At 42.4% G+C, this 27,214-nt stretch overlaps 1 protein-coding gene across 1 annotated transcript in view; it reads right to left on the reverse strand.

Annotated features, from left to right (window-relative positions):
* LOC135873590 (dynein axonemal heavy chain 5-like) overlaps positions 1-27,214 on the reverse strand; it is a 283,929-nt gene that overhangs the window by 202,752 nt on the left and 53,963 nt on the right. The window contains exons 20-30 of the mRNA XM_065398212.1: positions 23,891-24,042; positions 10,509-10,716; positions 9,564-9,651; positions 9,319-9,442; positions 9,026-9,189; positions 7,684-7,776; positions 4,522-4,725; positions 2,248-2,328; positions 1,764-2,168; positions 1,484-1,602; positions 264-400 (exon numbers count right to left, since the gene is read on the reverse strand). Of these exons, the coding sequence (XP_065254284.1) occupies positions 264-400; positions 1,484-1,602; positions 1,764-2,168; positions 2,248-2,328; positions 4,522-4,725; positions 7,684-7,776; positions 9,026-9,189; positions 9,319-9,442; positions 9,564-9,651; positions 10,509-10,716; positions 23,891-24,042 (1,775 nt within the window). The remainder of the gene's footprint in view (positions 1-263; positions 401-1,483; positions 1,603-1,763; positions 2,169-2,247; positions 2,329-4,521; positions 4,726-7,683; positions 7,777-9,025; positions 9,190-9,318; positions 9,443-9,563; positions 9,652-10,508; positions 10,717-23,890; positions 24,043-27,214) is intronic.

A 27,214-nucleotide genomic window follows, 5' to 3' on the forward strand; every position in this document is an offset into this window, starting at 1 on the left:
TTGTTAGAGATGCCTATAATAGAGTTAATTAAAATCCATAACCTTTTAATTTCTCCAGATATTTGTTTAGACCTCCAGATTACAAAAGCAAATGTTGAGATGATATTCCAGTGACAATATCTGATTAGCCCTTTGTACAACTAAGACCCAAACCTTAATGGACAAAGCTGCCAGCCAGACAGCAACCTCACAAACGCTTGGCTAATATTATTTGCCTGACATTCATTTTGTGATGTTTTGAACTCCAACTGTGGCATCATTACCTGTGACAGAAAGACCAAATAATTCTTCCCCACCAGAAAAAGTGATATACTTCCTCCACAGTTCATCAAACTTGGCTTGGAAGATTTGTAATCTATCACTTGCTTCCCAGGGAGGAATGTCTTCCGCACCAGGGCCTCTGCAAAAATCAACGTAGTCAAATTCACATATACAGTAATACCAATTGTGCAGGTTTTCCAAAGAGCATCATAGAGGTACTGTTTAAAGAAATGGAAAACTCTCCTAGCCCACATGCTATGAAGTATTTTTTAAACATAAGGGATTTTTTTCTGATAATTGACGTTTATCAGAAAAGATCTGAGAAGAGAGACCAAAAATATAATTGTTTTGACATCAGATGTTAGGTCTTTCCTAAGGGTCTTTCCTACATTTCTGGTGACACAACTCGCCCTAACTACCAGCATCTGAAGTTAACAGGAACAAAAAGGTCAACAATTTTTTTATTTTGTTTCTAGGGGTCCAGGGTGCCTGGCGCCGACAGCAGCAAGCAACCCTGCTCCGCCCCGCCTCTTCCCACCCCGCCCCCACTCCACCTCTTCCCCGAAGCCCCCGCCCCTGAGCAATGCCGGGATTTTTGTTTTTAAATATATATTTTAATTAATGTGATTTTCACTTTCACTCTTCATGAAACAAGGGAAAATCACTACACTGATAGCAATCAACCCTCAATGGAGAAGATTACAACAGTTAGTGCCAGAGACAAAATTAAACCATCAAGTAAATACAATGAAGGTATATGATTTTTGCCCCTAACTGTAAACTTGGACGGCTCAGTGCACTGGATAATGGGCTTCAGCAGGTCTGAATCTCCATTGACTTCAAAGGGACTATTCACACATTTAAAATTAAACACATGCTTAAGTGCTTTGCTGGATCAGGACCTTAGAAGAGTTTGACTTGAGATTTGGGCTGAGGTTCTGGTTGATTCTTATTTTTTCCAATCCTAATTAATTCATCTGACATTTCAAACTTGAATCTTACACTGAAATGAATCTATGGCAATAATAGTATTTGCCCAACCCAGACCTTTAACGGTAAAACACATTGGGGAAAAAATTGTGCTTTTTGAAACTATGTATTTCTTTCAGCTGTAATGTGCCTCTTACAGCCTCTTGTTAGTTTCCTGAAGACACCTTAGATGTACCCTTCTGGAACAATTACCAATGTAACATAATGTTGTACTGCACCATGATTCACTCACTTTTCATTATAGTCTGTGTAAAATTCCACAGCATCAATCTGGAACTTTTTAACACCATTCAGTAAATCTGTTTTCATGGATGGTTGCACTTCAAGCAGCAAGTCCTGAATCTTCAATACCTGTCATAAGTAAATATATGCATAAAAGTGAAAATAATCAGGAGGATTTGAAATAAGTGAATGTTTAAAATAAAACGGTTCTCCTCCAGTCATGTGGCACAAAAAATTCTGACAAGAATGACTGTACTTTGCCTACTCTAGAAGTGATAAAGCTACAGTACCTGTGTGTTTAGGTTCTTCCAAGCATATGCCAACCCATCAACTCTTTCTGCATTTCCATCTTTAAACAGTAGATCATACTTATGTAGCAGAGCATAAGATTCCTCTATAGGTCCAACTGTCATGTCAATTTTAATCTCAGCCTCTCGTATTTCCTTTAATGCTTCCATTGCTCCTCGCACATCATCAAGATCATTGATTGGCCTGTTTAATCGCTTGCTGAGATTGTCAATGAATGTGTAAATTGCATCCATGTCCATGGCAGCTTTTTTATTTAAAGCTAATCCAAATGATCTCTGCCTCAAACGACATTCCTGAATTAAGGCCATTTTCAAAGACTCAGTTGCAAAATCCACTGATTCCAATATGCAATGACTTGGCAGTTCTCTAATTTGGATTTCTAATTGCTAAGAATAAAACAAATTATCAACTTTACTGCACTATAACTTTTCTCTGAACAGCAGAAGAATTTTAGGCAATACTTACAGAAAAGTAATTAATCTGTGTTTGGAATTCAGACATCACTGGGTTAGTCTCTAGAAATTCTTTTACTTTTTCCTCTGGATCCTGCATAATTGGAGAATTGTGTATTATTGTTTAACATTTATAGTAGCCTCCTTATCCCCGAACTGGGCTAGGTGCCGTGCAAACATAAATGAAGACATGGTCTCTGTCTCAAAGAGCTTAAAATCTAATTTAAGTTTTATAAATCATTCCAACTGCTTTGTTTTTCCTGTCTTCTCTCCTTTTCCCCATTCCCCTTTTGAATCACATTTTCCGTATCTGTCAGCAGGAAATTGACACAGACCATGATGCCAGTTACCACTCCAAATATTTCTATGGAGTTTGAAATCAAGCTACCAAAACTATGGTGGGAATTTTTAGTCTACCCATCCCCACTCGTTGCAGAACAACTCATATTCACCAACACCTAGAACATCTTCATGAAGTTGAAAATACACTCCATAGCCACCTAACAGTAGCTGAATGAATCAACAGTCCCTTCTCCCAGAAACTGTATGTTTTTTACCTATACTTTACAGCTACTACTATAAGACTAGGGCATATTCAGCAGCAGATCATTTAGCATACAGTGGAGCTTAGTGGGAGGAGATACTAATGATGGCATTGGCATGACGTTCTGCTCCTACGGAGGCTGGCTGTTGGGCTCTGGACAAGTTGGAGTTGCAGTTTCACCTCCACCCTCATACCCAGATATATTTTTGGTCTTGTATAGGCTCATTTTGAACTATCTGATCTTCATCCAGGTGCTAATCTGTAGCTGGCATTGGGAGGTCTTTTGTGATTACACTTTTTGCATCTCCTGAGAAGAGAGAAAGCAGAGTATCACCTGTGTATTGTTAGTTATGGAGACCGTGGCAACACACAATTTGCACAAATGGTCTCACAGAGACACTGAAGAGGAAGAAGGACAGCACTGATTCCTGCAGAACTCTATACATAAGTGCTCTTGTAGATGAAGAGCAGCCGCCATTCACAACTCTTGGGATATTCCTGGAGAAACCATTTGTTTAATGGTTTAATGATTGAAACCATTACAGTGCTATATCATTTAATCTCGCAAGTCTTGTAAGTGCAGCAGCAGCAACAGTGGCCAGCTCTGTCAAAGGCTGAGGAAAGGTTAGGTAATCACTGAGGTTCAGCCCCTATTCATGGCCATGAAGTAGCTCCCCATAGGGGCTTTTAGAGTTGTCTCAATGGCAATCCCTGGTCTGAAGTCTGACTGACTGTGAATTATCCAGAAAGTCAGCAGATGCCATAGACTGTTGGAGCTTGGTTGTCACAGTGTACTCTATGATTTTGCTTAGGAGGGGAGATTGGAAGCAGCCAGTAGTTAGAGAGATGGCATTCATCATGTGCAAGGATCAGACAGACTCTCTCATTCTTTAGCGTGAAGGGTTAGTAGTCTGTCCTCACTAAAGGACGCACTTATAACATATGTTTCTCTGCACTGGCTTTCACTAATCAGGAGCTTCCCGGATCTATGTCACAAGTTATTACTTGCCAAGCCAGTCCTCAGAGTTCCACAAGTATGTGATGGGGCCAAACTCAGAGCAAAAACCCATCCACCATCCTGGATTCTGTTCTGGTTTAAAATCTTCAGTCCTGGGTTGTTTTTCCTGTATGCAGTTTATCCTTTCTGTGAAGTTGGATGAAAGCTCCTTGCAGCAGCTGGTGCTTGTGTCTGAGGCCTCGTTTATGCATTCAGGGAGAATTAGCCAGTTCACTCTTTGGAACATCTCTGCAGGCTCTGATTTCCCAGAGGCAATGGTGGAGGAGAAGATGGTTCTTTTCGCTTCCTATACAGCTGAGGCACATTCCTGTAGCAAGTCCTTCTGCTGTTGTCAGAAAGATTCAGAGTGGATTTTGTGCTACCAACATTTTGTTTTTTCTGTCTTCTTCTGACCAATAAAAAATATTACCTCACCACCTTGTTCGTCTGACATAGTTCATCAGTGAATTGTGGTCATTTATGTGGTCAGTAAGAAAGAAAGGGAAGTATTAGGGCTGAGGTATCAACTTTATACTGTAAAATCTTAAGATATAGCAAACACGTACAAAAAATAAACCTATTGCTCCTAGAAAATGTTCGAGGGGGGAAAAAACATGAGACAGTCAAAATAATTCACTGTTTACAGGAAACACAATTTATTAATATAACCAAAAGCAGATCATTTTACCCAATAAAAAGTAGCACGTTTTGCAATAAAGTGAGATATATTAATATATCTATTTAACCTGATTCCAGATGCTGGAGAATTTAGCAAAGCTCTTCAAAATATCCACTGCCTCAGTTTTAAGAGATAAAATTATTGTGGTAAGCTGGATCATAGCTTTGTTCACATCCTTGTGTTCACTGATCTGTTTGTCCAAAGGTCTCACTGCTACCATCTTGGTGAGTTTGCTCTCATCACCCAGCTCAACGGCAGCAGTCTGTTCCATCTGCTGTAAATGAAACAACAGTAAACCTGCATCCAGTAGTTTTACTTAACATTCTACAACAAGAATGAGCAACTTATGAGCGCAGATAAAAATAAAAGAAAAACACCCTTCATGAATAACCACTTGCTCTTAGTTTGGCTCATGTCACTGAATTATAATTCTATTCTTAAAGGTGACTTTGTAAAAATGGCTTTGTGGGGTTCCATGTTTGTGTCGAGTTTACGAGTAACATTATTGGGGGGGGGGGTCCACTAAACTGCTAGCCCTGCCATTCCTGTCTGGGCTCTGAGAGCAAAGCTGAGTTCTTTCCTTCTTGCATATACAAGCTTCTGTAAGCTGCAGAGGGGTAACTGGAACATAGTAAACAATTCTGTTCTGATGATGCATAAGGAGAAATTGAATCCTACTCCTTCTCTCTTAGCTGTTTTCATGATGTAGGGCTTAGAGGAGGAAAAAGCAGTAAATCCTTTATTTTAGTCATATCTGCTGATTTCAATGACAAACTACACACAGGAAACAGATCTGCTGAATAAAAAGGAACCATTTTTACAAAGCCACTTTTCAGAGAACCAGCTTGGAAATGAAGCATTTTCTCTTTCCCTTTCCTGGAATTAGAGCCAGCTCCTTCCCCTCTTTGATGGTCATAGCGATAGAGAATTTATCTGGACAACCCTCAATCAGATAGAGTTTTTCCTTTGACTTTCAACCTGAGATGGCTGGGGCATGGCACTGCAGGCCCCACACTCCTAGATATTCCAGTAGTAGCACCAGTATTTAAAAAAAAAAAAAAACCACCACACCCTACTGTATGTATTAACTATGGCTAGAAAGGACATGATTTCCACTGTCCAGCGGAGAAATGTCTTCTGTCTGCAGACCTTGCTGGAGCCCTAGGCATAACTAACAGTGTGAACCAAAGGCTGTGAACCAAAGTAGAGCTGGTGTTGGCACAACAGTAACATGCTAGGTATAAGCTAACACCAAATAAGCACATTCCTGACCAGAGAGGATGGCGCAAAACCACACATATCGCTCAAGTAACTATGTTAATACATTCCTAAGAGATGGTACAAGAACACACCGACCCCTCCTAAAGATAAGGAGGGAATGACAGGATAATGGATACGGATGTTTTGTTCAAACTAGCAGGTACAAGGTATAAGGGTGGTAACTAACAACATCTGGAGTGTAATACGTAACTTGTTTGTACTACTGTATAAAAGAAGAAGTCATAGGAGGGGCATCTTCGTATTGGCCTAGGGGACAGCATCCTGTTATGCTGACTGAGTCTTTACCTTGTCACAGGCATGCATGGGTTAGCGTCCCTGTGACCCGTTGGACTCATTGTTCAACTCAAGTGTTCAGACTCATTTCTGACACACATTGAGCATTAGGTTTGAAAGAAGCATGCCTTTGAAAATTGTCCATGTTTCCTGAATCAACGTATCTGAAGCCTGCTTTCCCTGTCCCTGTTATATACAGGGTTGCAAACCAAAAATGTGCCATGGAGTTTCTGTGCCTGATCCAGGTAGGACCAGTCCAGACAGTATGCTCCTCTAACTTTTTAAAACCCCTACATCTGAGGGCTACGTAGAAATACAATAATCTTCTTCTTTAAGCCAAAGCTATTGCCACTCCATGGTCATCTGGCAGGCCCGGCTAGTAACTATAACTCTGCCCCTGAAGTGCAGACATGTCACCTGCATGACAAGCCTAGGATCCACCAGCCCAAGGGAAGTTGCTCATAATAATTAATATTTTTATTGGATAAACTGGGTATTCGTATGTCCTTTTGGTTCCCACATTTCCCTCCTCCCTTCCTCTTTTCTCTGGGAACCCATTGAAGCTCCTTTGGAAGCTTCAAGGGTCCACTTATTTTCCTATTTGCTCCCCACCTCCCTTTAAGAGCCATGTGCTGAACCAATTATTCCTACAGTGGGAGATCTGCACACTTCTCTATGAAGACAAAAATTAGATGGAAAAAAGAAAGTGTCTTTAAAACATCAGTTTAATTTAATCTGGTACTACCATCACTAAAATGCATTAACTATAACTTTATGCTTATTGCATAGCATCACTACAAAGCAGAATTTTAAGGTTGTTTGGGTGCCTTAACTGTGCATTTCCATACCCTTACAAGCAGGGCTGGCTCCAGGCACCAGCGCAGGAAGCAGGTGCTTGGGGCGGCACGTTTCAGTCTTCGGTGGCAATTCGGTGGCGGGTCCCTCAGTCCCTCTCAGAGGGAAGGACCGGCCGCCAAATTGCCGCCGAAGAATGAAGCGGTGCGGTAGAGCTGCCGCCAAAGTGCCGCCAATCGCGGCTTTATCTTTTTTTTTTTTCCCGCCGCTTGGGGCGGCAAAAAAGCTGGAGCCAGCCCTGCTTACAAGTGTGGAGTTTGTTTAAGTTTAACCTTGACTATGACTGTCCTGTGTTTGTAGTGCTTGTTTTAGGGCAACTACAACATCCATGTGATGTTTTTTACTCTTACATTACTGATCGTATGTATTCTCCAGCTTAACACCATCTTAATACTGTTTTTCTCTGGGAAGATCAATAGTGTTTTATTATGCATAATTAGCTGCATAATAAAACACAGATGATGTTAGTTTTCTCCTACAGTCTGTAATAGCACTAACACTCTAACATTATTTGTAAAAATCTCTTTGTGTAAGCTAGTGCTCTTTTTAATATGGGAAATATTTTCAATAAACATACTAATAATGAATATGTCTTCTGCTTAACTGATTGTTTAATGTAAAGATTTTACATAAATATATATATGTTTTCAGTAAATTGTACAATCTACCTCACCAGAAAAAATCCAAAACTACAAGTCAAAGAATTAATGTAAACGTAACCTTTCCTAGGAAATTTAGAAGAATAAACCCTAAGTATTTAGTTTCTCTAACCATTCTTTTTTAACATTCTAAGCAATTTAAATTTTAAAAAGTACTCTACCTGCTGCTGTCTATGATGTAAATGAGCAAACTTCCACAGTGGGATATCTCTGGCCATCGATAATATGATATTTACTGCTTTGTTTACCGCATTCTGAAAAGAGTAAAACATTCACCTTAAACAAACAAAGATCAGTCCTCACTAAAAAAAAACAGCCTGATTAATAGCAAAGTTGAAAAACGCACCTCTCATCTTTACATTCTTCCACTTAGCAATGCTATATTCTAATAAGTAATATATTATAGGGCACCCCAAATAATTCATATACTTTGAGAAAGGAAAGGGGTGTTCCATAATATCCTATCCACAACAGCACGAAGTTAAACCTGTTTAAAAAAATCATCTAACTTAAACATGGATTAAACCACATACTAATAATCCCTACACTTCTACATGCCTTTCATCCAAGGATTTTAAAGAGCTTTACAAACATTAATTATACCTCATAGCACATTGTGGTTTAATTATTATATTATACCCTGTTTAAAGAGGAATAAACAGAGGCAGTTAACAGAATTAATTTAATCTTCTTTCACAACCATCATAGAGTCCCTTTATACATTTATTTAGTCTAGTTACATACATTTGTAGCTGTACAAATGATGGCATCATACAACCCTTTCTATCTACAGTATTTAAATTTCCTTTTTATTATCTGACTTCTTGTTCCCAGACCACACAGGCTGCAAATTAAATCTGACTGAGAATTCTACGATTGATTTAGGGAGTGGCAGATCAAAATGTTGCTAGGCTGCCAGTCACGTTATAACCATTGCTTTTGGAATCAGTGTAAAGTGATTCACGTAGCAGTTGATTTTAAGCATGTGCTTAAGTGTTTTGCTGAAATAAAATGGGATTACTCATATGCTTAAACCTAAGAACGTTCTTAAATGCTTCACTAAATCAGAGCCTCATCGTGTGGCAACTGATATATAGCTGTTATTTCACACTTATATGGTCATTGAATATTCTTCAGGAGTTGTAAGTAATGGGCGCAGCCTGAGTTTTTACAGATTGCTTTGAATTCAACTTCTTTGGTTTGTACACCCTCTTTGAAAAGTTTTCCTTTTTAAAGTAGAGGATTATAGATGAGAGTTAAGTTTCCAGTAGAATTATTGTTTTTATTGGCCAGTATAACATCTTGATTGATGGCTCCAGTTTTCTAATTTCTCAAGATACCATCTTGTGTACCATTGATTTTTTTTTTAATTTTGTCCTATTTTTCTCAGTTCTATTCTTATCTGAGGTTAAATAGACATATCTTATTTAAAAAAAAACTTATTTACATAAGTATGTGATACCAAGAATGATTGTGATGTGCATTTATTTGTGTTGATGTTACCTGAATATCATCAAGACTTGGCCTCAAGACAACATTTGGAATGGCCAACTGAATTTCAGCTTTGAATAACGGAACTCTTTGATCTTTTATGAACTTGGTCATCTGATATTTAGAGTTGAGAACATGTAAGCGACGCCTTAAAGCATCTAAAGGAATCCTGGTGCCTAGATAAATAGAACATTTTAGAAAAATTATAGTTGTGACCACAAGTTCAGAAATTTTTAAAATATTATAAAAATATGTCATATAATTAAAAAAATAAAAGTAAGTATAGTTTAAAATGAAAAACCTACATTTGACTAGAGAGTCAGTATTTTTCTGACAAAGCTGCCCCATCAGGTTATAGTAACTACAGGACAGACATTCCTGGCAGCGTGTTTTCTGTTTCATATCAAGATGTCCACAGGCAAATGAATCCTGAAAAGTCACAGTGAAACAGCAAACACAAAATAAAAAGGCTCCAAATAATTCATATTTCATAAATGAAATATAAGCGGCTTAAGAAATGCTTCATAATTATTTACATTTTAGATCTTACCTGCAGATTGCTTTTGTCTTCCGGTTTCAATCTGTGCTTCAGAATGTCTATCAATTCATACATGGAACGTTCCACTTGCTGGCTTTGTCTACAAAGGAACGTTATGGATTTCAGAATATAACCACCCACAAAAGAAATGGGGATGCCCAAAAGAGAAGAAAGCCTACTACCACTCTGGTTTTCAGAACACACTATATTAAAGGGTGAATGCAGAAATACACCTAAACTGTTCAGTTCATTTCTACTGCCTGGATGTACTATAAAATAACCAATGGATGTTAAAGTATCCTGGGATATTTTCAGCATCCTATTTTGAAGATTGCAGTATATCCAATACAACTAGATCTCCTGGATTCTTTGAAGAGGATCAGGGTTTTTTTCCAGCTTTGGTGAGCAATCATAGACATACATTTCACCCAGGTTGGGCTTATCAGGATGATACAGCAAGCTAACCTGATGTACAGACCAAACCATACAAAAATTATAGTAGGCTAGAAGAGAGACAGCCTTTCATCATTCTGACATGCAAAGCACACTTAGATGTGTCTCAGTGGAACACAACTGAACAAGTATTACATGATAATGTAAAAATGCAAAATATTATATGCAGCACCTAGAGAGGGAAAGAGTCTATCTTCTAGTCCTAAATCAGTTAGTTAACATTAAGAATCAACTTTACTTGTCATTGCATAAATAATAGGCTGCTCTGAAGTTCTGTAACCAAAGGAAAGGAGAGTAAATATCAGTCAAGCAAAACAGGAAAGAAATAATATAAATGCTTTATTTTTGTTGCATTTAAGATGCCTATAGATTTTGTTGTTAAAAGTTCAGAATAAAAGTTCAGCTTGGTCCAGCAGTCTTGTTACAACAGAGATTAAAAAGCTAACCATACTATTTTAAATCCTACCATTATGGACTCTACAAACCACACATGAGTAGACTTACTGAGACAGAGTTTCAGCAGCTGTAGCAGTAAGTTTTTCTGTCCTTTCCAGGAAAGCAGGTACTTCAATGGGTTCATCTTCGGGTAGAGTTACAAGAGGAGTGTCTGACATATCCTGCAGAATTCTTTCAATTCTGCATTCCAGAGTGTCAGAAGCTTCTTTGACTATATACCCCACTTCTTCTAGGGAATTATAAACTTTCTCAAGGACTAAGCAAACAGAAAATAAAATGAGAACATACAAAATATAGCACATGAAATCACTTTTTAAAATATCATATTATATTGGAATATAAAAGAGTTATCTTTCTAAATGTGAATCTTAATTAATGATTACATACTGAATTAAAAGTCTGAAACCAAAGACCTAATGGGTCTCTGTGCATCTGAATCTTTAAATAAAACACTTTTGCAAAAAAAGGACATAATGGAATACTTAGTATTATAAAAATATTATATTAAAGAGGACAGTATCTAATGGAAAGGATCAATAACAGCATACCAGAAATAAAAGGAATGTTACTATTGAAAAATTATTTCATCCTTCACACATACACCTACTTTAGGAAAAAGCAGATCTGCTCCATATTCCGTCTAAACTATTCAGTGAAATTCAGTATTTCATCATTCAAATCAGCTTATGGGCAAAATTCCTCAAGGCAAGTTAGTATATAGATTATGCCACTGAATTTCTTCTTACAAATATAAGATTGAATTTATCTGAATCCTCTACAAGCATTGTGAGTACTAAATCATGCCAGAGAATGGTTTCAGAGACCAAGAAGTAGAGTTTTCCTCTAACTTTTCAATCTTTTTCAAACATTCATCTTCCCAATCCTCTAATCCACAAACCATTGATTTGCAACCAAATACTATACATATTTTTGTTTTTTAATAAGTCTTTTGTATTTTTTCATAATGAAGAAGAGGAAAAATAAAATCATATAAAAATACATTCAGTGCAATCACCGCACTATGTCCCTTCAGAACCATACAGTGGTCATCATTAAAAAGTCATAGTTTATCCACACAGTGGTATTGGAATTGCCAAAATTATTTCCCGTTCTAAGTAAAAAGGAATTGCTGGGGTATCTGATTTACTAAAACGTGATAACAGTGCGCAAACTGATATTTTTAATGGAAAATACTGAACAAGAAAACTATCATATTTAACATGAACATCTTTTGTTAACAGACAGTTATTGAGTACACAAGCAAAAGTGAACTATGTGTGTGTTGACTGTCAAAAAGAAAAACTATTTAACTTATTAATTTTGGAATCCAGAACCAAGATAAGGGTTAACCTTCACTACTGAAAAAATTGGACAAATGAGTCAGTCCATTAACTACACAGCATACATTTAAATTAAGCAATCCTAAACCCCTTTGCCCCTTGTTGCTCAAGCTCTACTTTAGGATGAATCCTATGTAATGATCCACATCTGAACAATTTTGGGATATTCTGGATGTGTTTTAGGAATCCCACTTCTATTTTTAATTGGATGTTATTAAACGGAACGTGGTTCCTTCCCCATCAGTGTGTGGTGGAGGTACGGAATGGTCTTGGAGCCCATGCACTGGACTGACATTCTGGAGATCTGGGTTCAACTCCTACCTCTCTTACAGATTTCATCAATTTGCCTAACCTGTGCATCTCAGTCCTTCATCTGTAAAATGCATATATTGATATTTCCCTACCTCACTGGAGAATTATGAGGATAAATTCATTCATGTCTGTAGGGTGCCCAGACACAAGTGATGAGTACCATATAAGTACCTAGAGATATAGATGCTGAGTGTAATCGGGTAGCCCCCTTACAGGTAGTGATGTCTTGGGGTCAGCCCACCCACCCCCATCACCTGGCATGGCCCTTTAAGATTTGGGGACATTTTGATGTATGCAAAGACCTAGGAAATAAGAAGGTTTGATAGAGAGGAAGATGCCCCAGAAATCAGTAGTGTTTGGGAGCAAGTCATTTACTGTTTCTTTAAGGGTCTAGAATCGGGACCCCTGCAGAGTGGATGGGGCAAGGTTCCCCTCTCACTCAACCAATTGGGGATGAGCTGTAAGGAAGAGGACCAGCATATATGCTGCCTCCTTCCTCAGAGCATGGCAGACACCAAGGGAAGGCTGCTTGCTGAATCTTCTGAGCCTGAGGACTGAGCAGGGATGCTGGAACCATTTGTATGTTGTGGGTGCTGAGAGCCACTGAACCAAACTGTAAACCCTGTATATGATGGAAATCACTTCAAGCAGCAGCAACCCCGGTACCCCTAGTTCCAGCACCTATGTGACTGAATGCAATACACCTGCAGAGCAACAAGGGGGTGCTGCCCGATGACATTGAGCAATTCACAATTGCCACTCTATAAAGGTACAAAACCTGAAAGTGACAAGTACTTTTAACTCTCATTTAAATCAACTGGAGTTGACTGCACTCAGCACATCACAAATGAAAATCAGCAGTTGGCAGGATGAGGCCTTTAATCGGCTAGCAGGGGGTACTATTAAAGTGGTATAACCTGCTTGCTGATTTTGAGGTCCAAAATTGTCCTAAGAATAGCTCAGGATGGCAGAATTCTAGTAAAGAGATTCTGTACTGTGAGAAATGGGAAAGAAAGACTTAAAATGATCTGATTAATATTGAAGTAAAAGATGCACTTTATAAGAACCAGTGCAAAATGTACTGGATAATTAATGCTTTGAAAACCCCCGTTTAACTTCTACCAAACTAGGCACAAAAAGAAAGCATTTCATCCTCCCTCAAGAAAAGCATGCGCTTCCAGGAAAGATTTTAATCCCCATCTCAAGTTCCTTAGAGCCACAGGAAGGCCAGCAGCAGCCACCCACATACCTCTGCTATAACTACGGCCTGGTCTACACTACACCTTTAATTCGGATTTAGTGGCTTTAATTCGAATTAACTCTGGAACCGTCCACACAACGAAGCCATTTAATTCGAATTAAAGGGCCCTTTAATTCGATTTCTGTACTCCACCCCGACGAGCGGAGTAGCGCCAAAATCGAATTTGTCAATTCGAATTAGCGTTAGTGTGGCCGCAATTCGATGTTATTGGCCTCCAGGAGCTATCCCACAGTGCACCATTGTGACCGCTCTGGCCAGCAATCTGAACTCGCATGCACTGGCCAGGTGGACAGGAAAAGCCCCGGGAACATTTGAATTTCATTTCCTGTTTGCACAGCGTGGAGAGCACAGGTGACCACAGAGAGCTCATCAGCACAGGTAACCATGCAGGCTGATAATCGAAAAAGAGCACCAGCATGGACCGTACAGGAGGTACTGGATTTGATCTCTATATGGGGAGAGGATTCAGTGCTAGCTGAACTGCGTTCGAAAAGACGAAATGCCAAAACTTATGAAAAAATTTCCAAGGGCATGATGGAGAGAGGCCACAATAGGGACACAGATCAGTGCCGCGTGAAAGTCAAGGAGCTCAGACAAGCCTATCAAAAAGCAAAGGAGGCAAACGGTCGCTCCGGGTCAGAGCCGCGGACATGCCGCTTCTACGCTGAGCTAAATGCATTTCTAGGGGGGGCCGCCACCACTACCCCACCTCTGACTGTGGATTCCGAGCTGGGGATAATCTCATCAGGGACACCTGATGATTCCGCGGAAGGGGAAGAGGAGGAGGAGGAGGACGAGCTGGCAGAGAGCACCCAGCTCTCCGTTCTCCCCAACAGCCAGGAACTGTTTCTCACCCTGACTGAAGTACCCTCCCAAGCCTCCCAAGCCAGCACCCAAGACCATGACCCCATGGAAGGGACCTCAGGTGAGTTTACCTTTTAAAATATAAAACATGGTTTAAAAGCAAGCATTTTTAATGATTAATTTGCCCTGAGCACTTGGGATGCATTCGCAGCCAGTACAGCTACTGGAAAAGTCTGTTAACATGTCTGGGGATGGAGCGGAAATCCTCCAGGGACATCTCCATGAAGCTCTCCTGGAGGTACTCCAAAAGCCTTGCCACAAGGTTTCTGGGCAGTGCAGCCTTATTCCGTCCTCCATGGTAGGACACTTGACCACGCCATGCTAGTAGCAAGTAATCTGGTATCATTGCCTGACAGAGCCTGGCAGCGTATGGTCCCGGTGTTTGCTGGCATTCAAGCAACATCCGTTCTTTATCTTGCTGTGTAATCCTCAGGAGAGTGATATCGCTTAGGGTAACCTGGTTGAAATAAGGGAATTTAATTAAGGGGACTGAGGTGGCCGTTCCTACTGGGCTGTTTGCCTGTGGCTGAAAAGAAATCCTTCCCTGCATTTAGCCAAGTGCAAGGGGGGGGGGAGGATTGGCCCAGAGCTTTTCGCGTTTTGCTAGCAGGGATCTTCCCTGATACCAGCCAGGCGGTGGGGGGAGGGATAAAGCACTCATCCCAGAGAATTCATGGCGGGTGGGGGGGGGGGTGTTAGTTTGGTTCCTGCAGGGATCTTCCCTGATACCAGCCACGCGGTGGGGGGAGGGAGAAAGCACTCATCCCAGAGAATTCATGGCGGGTGGGGGGGGGGGGTGTTAGTTTGGTTCCTGCAGGGATGTTCCCTGATACCAGCCACGCGGTGGGGGGAGGGATAAAGCACTCATCCCAGAGAATTCATGGCGGGTGGGGGGGGGGTGTTAGTTTGGTTCCTGCAGGGATCTTCCCTGATACCAGCCACGCGGTGGGGGGAGGGATAAAGCACTCATCCCAGAGAATTCATGGCGGGTGGGGGGGGGGGTTAGTTTGGTTCCTGCTGGGATCTTCCCTGATACCAGCCAGGCGGTGGGGGGAGGGATAAAGCACTCATCCCAGAGAATTGGATGGGGGGGGGGGGTGTTAACCTTCAGCAGCAGAAAACAAGCTAACAGGAAAACTGCAGCACAACGGGCTTTGCTTGGTATGTGGGAAAGCAGGGCGCAGAAGCCTAAAGACAGTGGCTTACCATGGCAGCATGCAAGGTGAATTCTGTTGCCCCGACCTGCGTCTGTGATCTCTAGCAGCAAAGCCACAGGCACTCAATATTAAGAGGCAAAATGCGACCTTGCACAGAAATCACATGTGCTATGTAATGTGAATAGTATACACCGTGAAAGAGTATAAGCATTGTTCTGAAAAATGTATCTTTTAAAAAAATTCTCTCCTTTTTTCACTCCCTCCAGCAGGTGCAAATGTTTCAAGCCTCCCTCCTCCTTCCCGAAGGCTATCCCAGATAAGGCGTCGTAAAAAAAAAACGAGAGAAGAGATGTTTTCCGAAATCATGCAATCCACCAGGAATGAAAGAGCTCATCTGAATGAGTGGAAGGAGACGGTTTGCAAGTATAGGAAAGAAGCCAGTGACCGTGAGGACAGGAGGGACCAACGTGAGGACATGAGGGACCAACGTGAGGACATGAGGGACCAACGTGAGGACAGAAGGGACCAACGTGAGGAGAGGAGAGACGCTCGAGATGAGAGGTGGCGGCAGGAAGATCAGAGGAGTCGGGAAGCAACGCTGGGGCTGCTGCGTGAGCAAACAGACATGCTCCGGCGTCTGGTGGAGCTTCAGGAACGGCTGCTGGAGAACCGAGTGCCGCTACAGCCCCTGTATAACCCCCCTACCTCCTCACCATGTTCCATAGCCTCCACACCCAGACGTGTAAGAACACGGGGGGGGAGGCTCCATACACCCTCCCATTCCACCCCAGTGGACAGCCCAAGCAAAAGGCTGCCATTTTTTTAACCTTTTTTTACTGGGCTTTTCCTTCCCGCTGATCCTCCTCCCAAACCCCACTCAGGTTCTGTGCCGCTACAGCCCCTGTATAACCCCCCTACCTCCTCACCATTTTCCATAGCCTCCCCACCCAGATGTGTAAGAACACGGGGGGGGAGGCTCCGTACACCCTCCCATTCCACCCCAGTGGACAGCCCAAGCAAAAGGCTGCCATTTTCTTAACCTTTTTTTACTGGGCTTTTCCTTCCCGCTGATCCTCCTCCCAAACCCCACTCAGGTTCTCTCCCTCTTTTTATAATCAATTCATAAAGAATAAATGATTTTTAAACAATGGTGACTTTATTTCCTTTGAAAGCAAGCTGGGGGAAGGGGGAGGGTGGGTTCCTTACAGAGAATGAGTCAATAAAGGGGGCGGGTTTTCAGGAAGGATAAACAAACATAAATTTCACACTGTAGCCTGGCCAGTCATGAAACTGGTTTTCAAAGCTTCCCTAATGCGCAGCGCTTCATCGTGTGCTCTTCTAATCGCCCTGGTGTCTGGCTGCGAGTAATCAGCAGCCAGGCGATTTGCCTCAGCCTCCCACCCTGCCATAAAGGTCTCCCCCTTGCTCTCACAGAGATTGTGAAGCACACAGCAAGCAGTAATAACAATGGGGATATTGGTTTGGCTGAGGTCTGAGCGAGTCAATAAGGATCGCCAGCGACCTTTTAAACGGCCAAATGCACATTCTACCACCATTCTGCACTTGCTCAGCCTGTAGTTGAACAACTCCTGACTCCTGTCCAGGCTGCCTGTGTATGGCTTCATGAGCCATGGCATTAAGGGGTAGGCTGGGTCCCCAAGAATAACAATTGGCATTTCAACATCCCCCACGGTTATTTTCTGGTCCGGAAAGTAAGTCCCTTGCTGCAGCCGTTTAAACAGATTGGTGTTCCTGAAGACGCGAGCGTCATGAACCCTTCCCGGCCAGCCCACATGGATGTTGGTGAAACGTCCCTTGTGATCCACAAGTGCTTGCAGCACCATTGAGAAGTACCCCTTGCGGTTTATGTACTGGGTACCCTGGTGCTCCGGTGCCAAGATAGGAATATGGGTTCCATCTATTGCCCCACCACAGTTAGGGAATCCCATTGCAGCAAAGCCATCCACTATGACCTGCACATTTCCCAGAGTCACTACCTTTCGTAGCAGCACCTCCGTGATTGCTTTGGCTACTTGCATCACAGCAGCCCCCACAGTAGATTTGCCCACTCCAAATTGATTCCCGACTGACCGGTAGCTGTCTGGCGTTGCAAGCTTCCACAGGGCTATCGCCACTCGCTTCTCAACTGTGAGGGCTGCTCTCATCTTGGTATTCTGGCGCTTCAGGGCAGGGGAAAGCAAGTCACAAAGTTCCATGAAAGTGCCCTTACGCATGCGAAAGTTTCTCAGCCACTGGGAATCGTCCCACACCTGCAACACTATGCGGTCCCACCAGTCTGTGCTTGTTTCCCGGGCCCAGAATCGGCGTTCAAAGCCTATAACCTGGCCCATTAACATCATAATCTCCAAAGCACCGGGGCCCGCGGTCTCAGAGAATTCTGTGTCCGTGTCCATGTCCTCATCACGCTGGTCGCTGCGCTGCAATCGCCGCCTCCTCCTCCTCCTCGCCTCTTTTTTCTGGTCCTGTGTAAGCATAAACTCCACGAGAAAGCGCGAGGTGTTTATAATGTTCAAGACTGCGTTCTGGAGCACAACGGGATCCATGCTTGATGCAGAATGGAGTCTGCAGAGTTCACTCAGGAAAAAAGGCGCGAAATGGTTGTCTGCCGTTGCTTTCAGGGAGGGAGGGGGAGGCTGTACCCAGAACTACCTGCGACAATGTTTTTTGCCCCATCATGCACTGGGGTCTCAACCCAGAATTCCAAGGGGGGTGGAGACTGCGGGAACTATGGGATAGCTATGTAAAAGCTACCCACAATGCAACGCTCTGGAAATCGATGCTACTATGGTAGCTTGGACGCACACCACCGAATTAATGGTGCCTAGTGTGGCCGAATACATTCGAATTTATAAAATCGGTTTCCTAAATTCGAATTATATAAATTCGAATTAATCCTGTAGTGTAGACATACCCTACTAGCTCAACAGACACACCAAAAAGCTGCCACAAAGAAAGCTGACCCAAAGAACCACACGGACCACTTCATCTGAAAGCATCAGTAACAAACTATGTTCCAAATATTCAAACTGTAAGGTTTTAAGAGGGCAGTCACTGGATTAACATCCTTCGGGTAGTGAGGTGGGAGTTAATAACAAATGTTTAATTTTAATTTTAATTATATTTGCAACATCTTTCTTAATAAATGATAATATGTTACTGTACTAACCAGTACCAAAAAATCCTTTGAGCTGAGATTGTAAAACAAAGCATGCTGCTGGTTAGTGTTATCTTGTTGTTTACATTTTAAAAAACAAAAGTAAAGCCATATACCAATCTGTCTCAACTGAAAAATGATCCACAAGCATAGCCTGTTGGCTTATTGTAGAACTGCAACATACTAATTCCTCCTAATGCCTTTACATTTATGCATTTGGATCACTCATTACTGTATTATTAACCAGTTTCATGCTCTTTGAGGCAAGGCTTGTGCGTCACTCTAGGTTTGTACAGTGCATGGTATGTTCTGAGCACTTACATTTAATTTTTTTAAATGATTATTTGGATAGAAACCTCCATGTCCTGTGTAGATAACTTAATGGCTAGAAACATGGACAATGATCTTTAAAGATTCTCAGCCTACGTTAAAAAACATTTTAAATAAAAAATGAGACCTTCTCTTCTGATAGTTCACTCCCACCCCGACTTCAAATTTGTGCCTCCCGTGTTGTAATCATCTCCCTCAACTAAATGGGCCAGCCCATGAGCATACATTTCACAGAGAAATAATATCATAATAAAGGCATGTGATAAAACTCTTAATAGCTTCCTTAGGTGGTAAATCAGTTAAAAGAAAGATCAAAATAATGCTAATAGGGGTGAATGAAGCAAACTTAAATTGTTACTCCAATTTTAAAAATGAAACTTGGACAGTTAGTTTAAACTCAGTACATGAAGATACAGGTACTCACTAAAAACTTGTGAGAAAACAAGAAATTTGAGGCCCTAGAGAATCTATATCGCCAATAAAGGATTGTGTATGGCAGCTATATAGTGTCAGATGGGCAGGCCAAATTCTTCTCTGAGTTACACTGGTATAACTCCCAAGTAACTCCATTGACTTCACTGGAACTTCAGTGAAATTACTCTGGATTAATAGTGGTGTAATTAAGAGCAGAATTTGATCTATATATTTGAACTGTTTACAACACTTTCTAATTATTTTCCAAAAGGCTCCTAAGTCTCTTTTGAAAATGGGAATTAGGCTGCTACGTCACAGACGGAGGGGTGGATCCTGAATCGATCTGGTGAAACTGGTTGGGATTTGTTTGTTTTAAATTTGAATTTTGAGTCATTTTTAGTTTTCATTTACCCAGGAATGCTCAGCGATCAGAAAGACTTGTTTTAATCTGTGTGATATTGCTGTACATGCATTATTTCATAATAGTAAACAACATCTTTAAGGAGGAAAAGGGTGAGGAGTACTTTTTATAGGGTGGGAGCTATTTTAATTTACAACTTTCTTACGCTCATCAGCAAATAACTGCACCTATGTACATTGGGAGAACAGGTTTTAGTAGGTCTTAAGGAGTCTGAGTGTAAGGTAGAGAGACAAGATGGGTGAGGTCATATCTTTTATTACAGAGGTGGGCAAACTACGGCCCACGAGCCGCGCCCAGCCTTCAGACCTTTTAATCTGGCCCTCGAGCTCCCACCGGGAAGCAGGGTCGGGGACTTGCCCCGCTCCAGCACTCTAGCTGGGGAGCAGGGTCGGGGACTTGCCCCACTCTGTACGTGCCATGGCTCCACGCAGCTCCTGGAAACAGTGGCATGTCCCCCCTCCGGCTCCTACACATAGGGGCAGCCAGGGGTCTCCGCACTCTGCCCCTGCCCCAAGCGCTGGCTCTGCAGCTCCCATTGGCCTGGAACCAAGGCCAATGGAAGCTGCAGGGGCAGCACCTGCGGACGGAGCAGCGCGCGGAGACCCCTGGCTTCCCCTATGTGTAGGAGCCGGAGGGGGGACATGCTGCTGCTTCCAGGAGCTGCTTGAGGTAAGCGTCGCCTGGAGCCTGTACCCCTGACCTCCTCCCACGCCCCTGCCCCGGCACTGATTCCCCCACCCACCCTCTGCACCCCTCGGTCCCAGCCCGGAGCACCCTCCTGCACCCCAAACCCCTCATCCCCAGCCCCACCCCCCAGCCAGAGCCCTCACCCCTTCCCACACCCCAACCCTCAATTTCATGAGCATTCATGACCCGCCATACAATTTCCATACCCAGATGTGGCCCTCAGGCCAAAATGTTTGCCCACCCCTGTTTTATTGGATCAACTTCTGTTAGTGAAAGAGACAAGCTTTCGAGCTTACACAGAGCTTTTCTTCAGATCAGTGTAAGGTAGTCTAAATTACTGCAGATGCATGTAAGTTACATAACCTGAGACATCCCATCTGAAGGATTCCTTCTAAAGGCTCCTAAGTCTCTTTTGAAAATGGGAATTAGGCTGCTACGTCACAGACAGAGGGGTGGATCCTGAATCGATCTGGTGAAACTGGTTGGGATTTGTTTGTTTTAAATTTGAATTTTGAGTCATTTTTAGTTTTCATTTACCCAGGAATGGTCAGCGATCACGTGGGTGCCAAAGGCTTCAGTGGTGCAATAAGATTGCCAGAGATGGACATACAAAGAACATCCAACCAGACCGTCTGAAGGATGTAGCGAGAGTTCAATACTTTATCTGAAAGGAGGCTACATCCCTTTGAGATTTGCCATGATGATGATGATGATAATAAAAACATAAGAACAGCCACAGTGGGTCAGACCAATGGTTCATCTAGCCCAATATCCAGTTTTCTGACAATGGCCAGAGCCAGATGCTTCAAAGGGAATTCTGAGTGATCCAGCCCCTGTCATGTAGTCCCAGCTTCCGGCTAGTTGGAGGTTTAGGAACACCTAAAGCATGAGATTGTGTCTCTAACCATCTTGGCTAATAGCCACTGATGGACCTATCCTGCATGAAAGTATCCAATTCTTTTTTTAACCTAGCTGTACTTTGGCCTTCACAACATCCCATGGCAACAAGTTCTACAGGTTGACTGTGCATTGTGCGAAGAAGTACTTTTATTTGCTTTAAACCTGCTGCCTATTCATTTCACCAGGTGACCCCTAGTTCTTGTGTTATGTGAAGAGGTAAATAACACTTCACTATTCACTTTCTCTATACCAGTCATGATTTATAGAACACTATCATATCCCTCCTTAATCATCTCTCTTCTAAGCTGAACTGTCCCAGTCTTTTTAATCTCTCCTCATATGGAAGCTGTTCCATACTCCTAATAATTTTTGTTACCCTTCTCTGCACCTTTTCCAATTCTACTGTATATTTTTGAGGTGGGGTGACCAGAACTGTTTGCAGTATTGAATGTGTGAATGTACTATGGATGTATATACTGACATTATGATATTTTCTGTTTTATTATCTATCCCTTTCCTAATGGTTCCTGACATTCTGCTAGCTTTTTTTAACTGCCACTACATGTTGAGCACGTTTTCAGAGCACTATCCAGGATCACTCCAAGATCTCTTTCTTGAGTGGTAACAGTTAATTTAGACCCCAGTATTTTGTATGTATAGTTGGGATTATGTTTTCCAATGTACACTACTTTGCATTTATCAACACTGAATTTCATCTGCCATTTTGTTGCCCAGTCAGTTTAGTGAAATCCCTTTGTAACTCATCGCACTCAGCTTTTGACTTATCCGATTAATTTTGAATCTGCAAATTTTGCCACATTCATTTATGAATATGTTGAACTGCACAGGTTCCAGTACAGGTCCTTAAGGGACCCTGCTATTTACCTCTCTCCACGTAAACCTTTTATTCACATTGTAAATTAAAATTCACACATTGTGCACGTAATCTGGATAGATGGGGCAGGCACATCTATGATGAGGCTGGACCTATAAAATTTCCACCACAACTTACAATTTCCTGTCAGATTGTTACCTACAATGGTGACTGTTTCATGGGAAGTGGTTTACAGACAAAATATTCTCCTTCAGCAGCTGTACTTCAAACCCTACAGATTTGTACTCCCCTCCCAAATCATGCAACTGCCATATGTTTAAATAAACATTAAATTAATAAACAAAAAATTCATTGGGAAGCCATTAGGGTGGCTATACTTACAAAAGATACATGACACAAACCTACATAAACAAGGAAATGAAAAGTTAAGACACGCAATAATATGTACACTCTTCTCCTTCACCCACAGGCACATGCCTTAACACTACCACCACTACCATACATCACAGAACACACACCTCATCCTTAACTTTGCCCCCTAGAGATCCTAAACTCCTATCACACCCTTTAATTGCCCTTCTACACACAACCCTTTACCAAACTACCTTCTCCCAACACAAACTACTCTCCAAACATCCAGTGATGGGAGGAAAACTAATCTGCTAAAGGGGTGTGTGGAGAGGGAGAAGGGGGGTCTGAATGAAGGTGACAGCACCTGCACTCTGGAGCATTGTAGTTGTGGCAATGGTAGGGTGTGTCCTTACTATTATTAATTATTATTATCATATTATCATTATATTACCAAGGATGGATTTTAAAACCTGGATTTATGTTATAATGGGTGGTGCCCAACTGTACTGATTTATTGATATAGATGTTTGGGATCTACATCTTTTTATTTACTATTCCAATCTACCCAGATTTACTTTGAATGCTGTACAGATAACAATGTATGAATAACAGTAATGTCAGCAAATTAAAATATTTTTTAAAATTTCCTGCTGACTATTTTTGTATAAGACTAGAATTTTCTTCTCAAAATCAAGACTCACATGGTACAAGCAATAATTTTTTCTACAAGCTTGTATCCCTGACTGCTTTATTTTGAACAATAATCCCTCTTTCTATTAATGTAAATAGTATGGCACAGATTGTGACTGGCCTTTCCACAGATGCATGGCTGTGTTTGAGCAATGAGTTTTCCTCCGTCCCTTCTGAGCCCTGTAAAAGGGTCAGGGACAGTTGCAGTTCATCTGTTTAAGGAAGAACAGGGACAGCTCCCTTCAAGCAACATTGGGTATGCACACATCACTTCAGAGAAGGTTAGGAGAAGTCCGGGCAATGGCTCCATCCGTTATCCACACTGACCCTGCTTTCCTGGATGCTCAGGAAGGGACAGTACTTCCCTGAGGAACAATCATTGACCGAGTCCCCGCAGAGCTATGAGGCAAAGCACCACCCCTATTCATGTCTGTGCCTACCTAGCACAATCCATATAAATATAACTAAAATGTCATCACATTTACAATCAAACAAATGTAAAATATTTTAGTTTGTGTACATGAACACCATCCATCACTCACAACATGTAAAAGTAGATTGGAAAAAACTACAGAGTGCACTGCAGAGAACCATGTTCTACTGACAGTGGGACGTACCGAAAGACCTAATAGGTCTTTCCATCTGCAAACACTATGACTCTATGATTTGCATAGAAATAACAAAGATCCATACATGTGTCAATGTTTGGAGAAGTCCATGATAATTGTGTCAGGCCTGGAGTGAGGGCTTCCTCAATTTGCTCCATAAATGGTTTAATCAGTGGTTCCAGAATAGCAGGAATTCCATTTACAAACTTCTTGTAATCAATCAAAAGATCCTGAAGTCTGCAAGATACAATCGTATTTTTTAAGGCTAGCAATCATTTTTGTATTTCTTTCCATTTATTTAAAATGCACATAAGTCTGGGCACATCTGCAATATTAATTAATAAAAATCCATTTATTTTGGACCAACATCCAAAACTAGAAACTCTCCCTAACTTACTCAAACTAAGACTCTCAATAACAACAACAAAACAAAAATCCTTACAGACACTTTACACATCATCAAGGAGAAGGAAATGGCACATATCTTTAAAAAAAAAAATCCTATGTAATTTACCTTTATTACTAGTGTGACAGATTGAGGGGGTGGGAGCAGTATGTTTGGGTCAAACTGCGAACTCCATCTTGTTTTGTGAATGGCATTTTGACTGTAACTTTCATTTTGGGGTGTGACCCTCATAGGTGCCGACTCCATGGGTGCTCCAGGGCTTGAGCACCCACAGAAAAAAACTAGTGGGTACTTAGCACCCACCGGCAGCCAGCTCCCCCTCTTCCTTCCCAGTGCCTCCCATCCACTGCCCAGCTCTGCCAATCAACTCTTCCCCCTCCCTCGCAGCACCTCCCACCCACTGTGATCAGCTGTTTCGCAGCATGCAGGAGATGCTGGGGGGAGGGGGAAGAGTGGGGAGAGGGCATGCTTGGCGGAGGCGGCTGAACTGGGTAGGAAGAGGAGGGGCAGGAAGAGGCGGGCAGGGGTGTGGACTTGGGAGAAGGGGTGGGAGCGGGGCCTGGGGCGGAGCGGGGGTTTGAGCACCCCCGGGGCCCGGAGGAAGCCGGCGCCTGTGGTGATCCTCATGTGGTATTGCAACTCCTTTGTGAAAAAGGCATCCATTTTGGAATGAGGGCTTGACACCTAGTGGCATGTCTAACTAGTCTGAGAAACCAGCACAAAGCAATCTAGGGCCATCAACATGGAATGAGTCTTCCCTAGTAGAACTAGGGGTTTTCTATCCATAGGACCTTTGACTTCGACTCTCTACACAGAAGCCGATGGAGGTGGGGCTGGAGCCAGGAACTTCTCCAGTGAAAGCACAAAGGTAACCAAGAGGGACAGAGTTTTACAAGGTGGCTGCTTCTCAGAGCAAGAGGCTAGAACTCCATAACACAGAGAGAGAAAAAAAAGGCTAAGAGGGGCAGCCTAAGGATGCTGACCAAACCCAGGACTCCCGGGGGGTGAGATCAGACTTGGAGAGCTGCATTCAGGATTTTATTGTTTTTCAAAGATGTGTAACTAGGAAAAGTGACTAGTCACTACTCAAATGCAGGGAGCTTACAAGCACATGGGATACAGCCGTTGGGTCCAGTCATAACAGATAGTATCAGTCCCAAGAGGGAAACTGGGCCAGACTGTGCTAACAAGCAACTGGTATAACATAACCTATGGGCAGGACGCTGAATAATATGCATAGGTGGCCATTCAAATGGCTACAAAATAACCCTATTTCTTAAACTGCCACATAATGGTTCTCCAGAATCTTAGCCTTTACGGATGCAAAGAAAACTTTAAAAATGAAAATAATGTTCAGGTTTAGCACTGATACATGAACATCTGCCTGAGTCTGCTGACAGCCTGAAACAATCCTGGCCTAACAAGAGCTTTGCCATTGACTTCAGTGGAGCCAGGTTTTCACCCACCAGACTGCCCCTATATTAATCTCTATGTGTGTTAACTCCGTGGACTAATGAGGACAATTTAAATGGGAGCACTGTTACTTATTTAACTACTGATCGCTTCAGCAAAAACATCCAGCTGTGGTGATTATCCATCGTTGATGGACGAAGCAGCAGATACTGGGGCAAGATAACTAGCTGCTGTCAAAGAATGGGGAATTCAACTCTTCTTCACACAAATGTAAAGATGCCTCTGTTCCAGCCCAAAAGAAGAAGGGTAAGAACAGATGCATCCCCTCTCCAATGAAAAATTTTCCACAGCCTCTTGAGTGCAAAAAAAAAAAAAAAATTGTCTGCTATACCTTGTTGGATATCAAAAGGGGAGGTTACTGATCTGTAACTGCAGGTTCTTCACGCTGTGTGGTCCCTATCTGTATTCCACAGTGGGCTACACATGCGCGCCATGTGCCCGGAGCCGGACAATTTGAAAGTAGTGTCCATTGGTCCACGCATGTGCCCTGCTTCACCTCATGCCTCCATCTGATGGGATAAAGGATGGGGCAGACTGACTGCCTCTCCAGTTCCTTCTCTACCATGAGTCAGATAAGATCTGAAGCAGAGGGGAAGGAGGGTGGGTAGTGGAATGAGATAGGGACCACACATCTCGAAGAATCTCCACTTCTTCTTTGAGTGATGGTCCCTATTGTATTCCACTGAAGGTGACTGACAAGCAGTACCTAAGTAGGAGGGGATGCGAGGATACAGATGGTAGAGCTGAGCGGAGTACCGCTGTCCCAAAGGACGAATCAGCAGAGGAGTCCTGCACCAGGGCATAAATGTCTCGCAAACATGTGAATGGAACCCCACATGGCTGCTTTACAGGTGTCAGGGAGGGGCACCTTCTGAAGTGACGCCATAATTATTGCTTGTGGTGTGGTGGAATAACCTCTTACCCCAAGGGGGTTGGGGCAGAGGAAGATTCGATAGCAGATAAAGTATAATGCAGCCAGAGATCTATCTGGAGATTCTCTGAGTGGAGAAGGCGTGCCCCTTTAATAGCATAATTCTTTCTGCTATGGCAACAAATAGTCTCAAGGATTTCCTGATTGGCTTTGTTCTTTGCGGGTAAAAGGCCAGGCCTGCCAAACACTGAGTCTTCATTCCTTTGCAGAAGGGTGCGATTTTAGGAAGAACACAAGTAAGTGAATTGATTGGTTAACGTGAAATTCTGAGACTACTTTAGGAGTGAATTTGGGGTATAGATGCACAGAAACCTTATCCTTATCAATATAGTACAAAAAGGATCTGCCATCATCACTGCAAGCTCACCAATCCTTCTATCTGAGGTAGGGTGACCAGACAGCAAGTATGAAAAATCGGGACGGGGGTGGGGGGGTAATAGGATCCTATATAAGAAAAAGACCCAAAAATCAGGACTGTCCTTTTAAAATTGGGACATCTGGTCACCCTAACCTGAGGTGACAGCTACAAGAAAAGCAACCTTCATGGAAAGGAGAGCATGAAGCAAGAAGCTAAAGGTTCTAAAGGGGGCCTATGGGTA

Source organism: Emys orbicularis, chromosome 2 (genome assembly GCF_028017835.1).
Source record: "Emys orbicularis isolate rEmyOrb1 chromosome 2, rEmyOrb1.hap1, whole genome shotgun sequence".
NCBI classification, from domain to species: Eukaryota; Metazoa; Chordata; order Testudines; family Emydidae; genus Emys; species Emys orbicularis.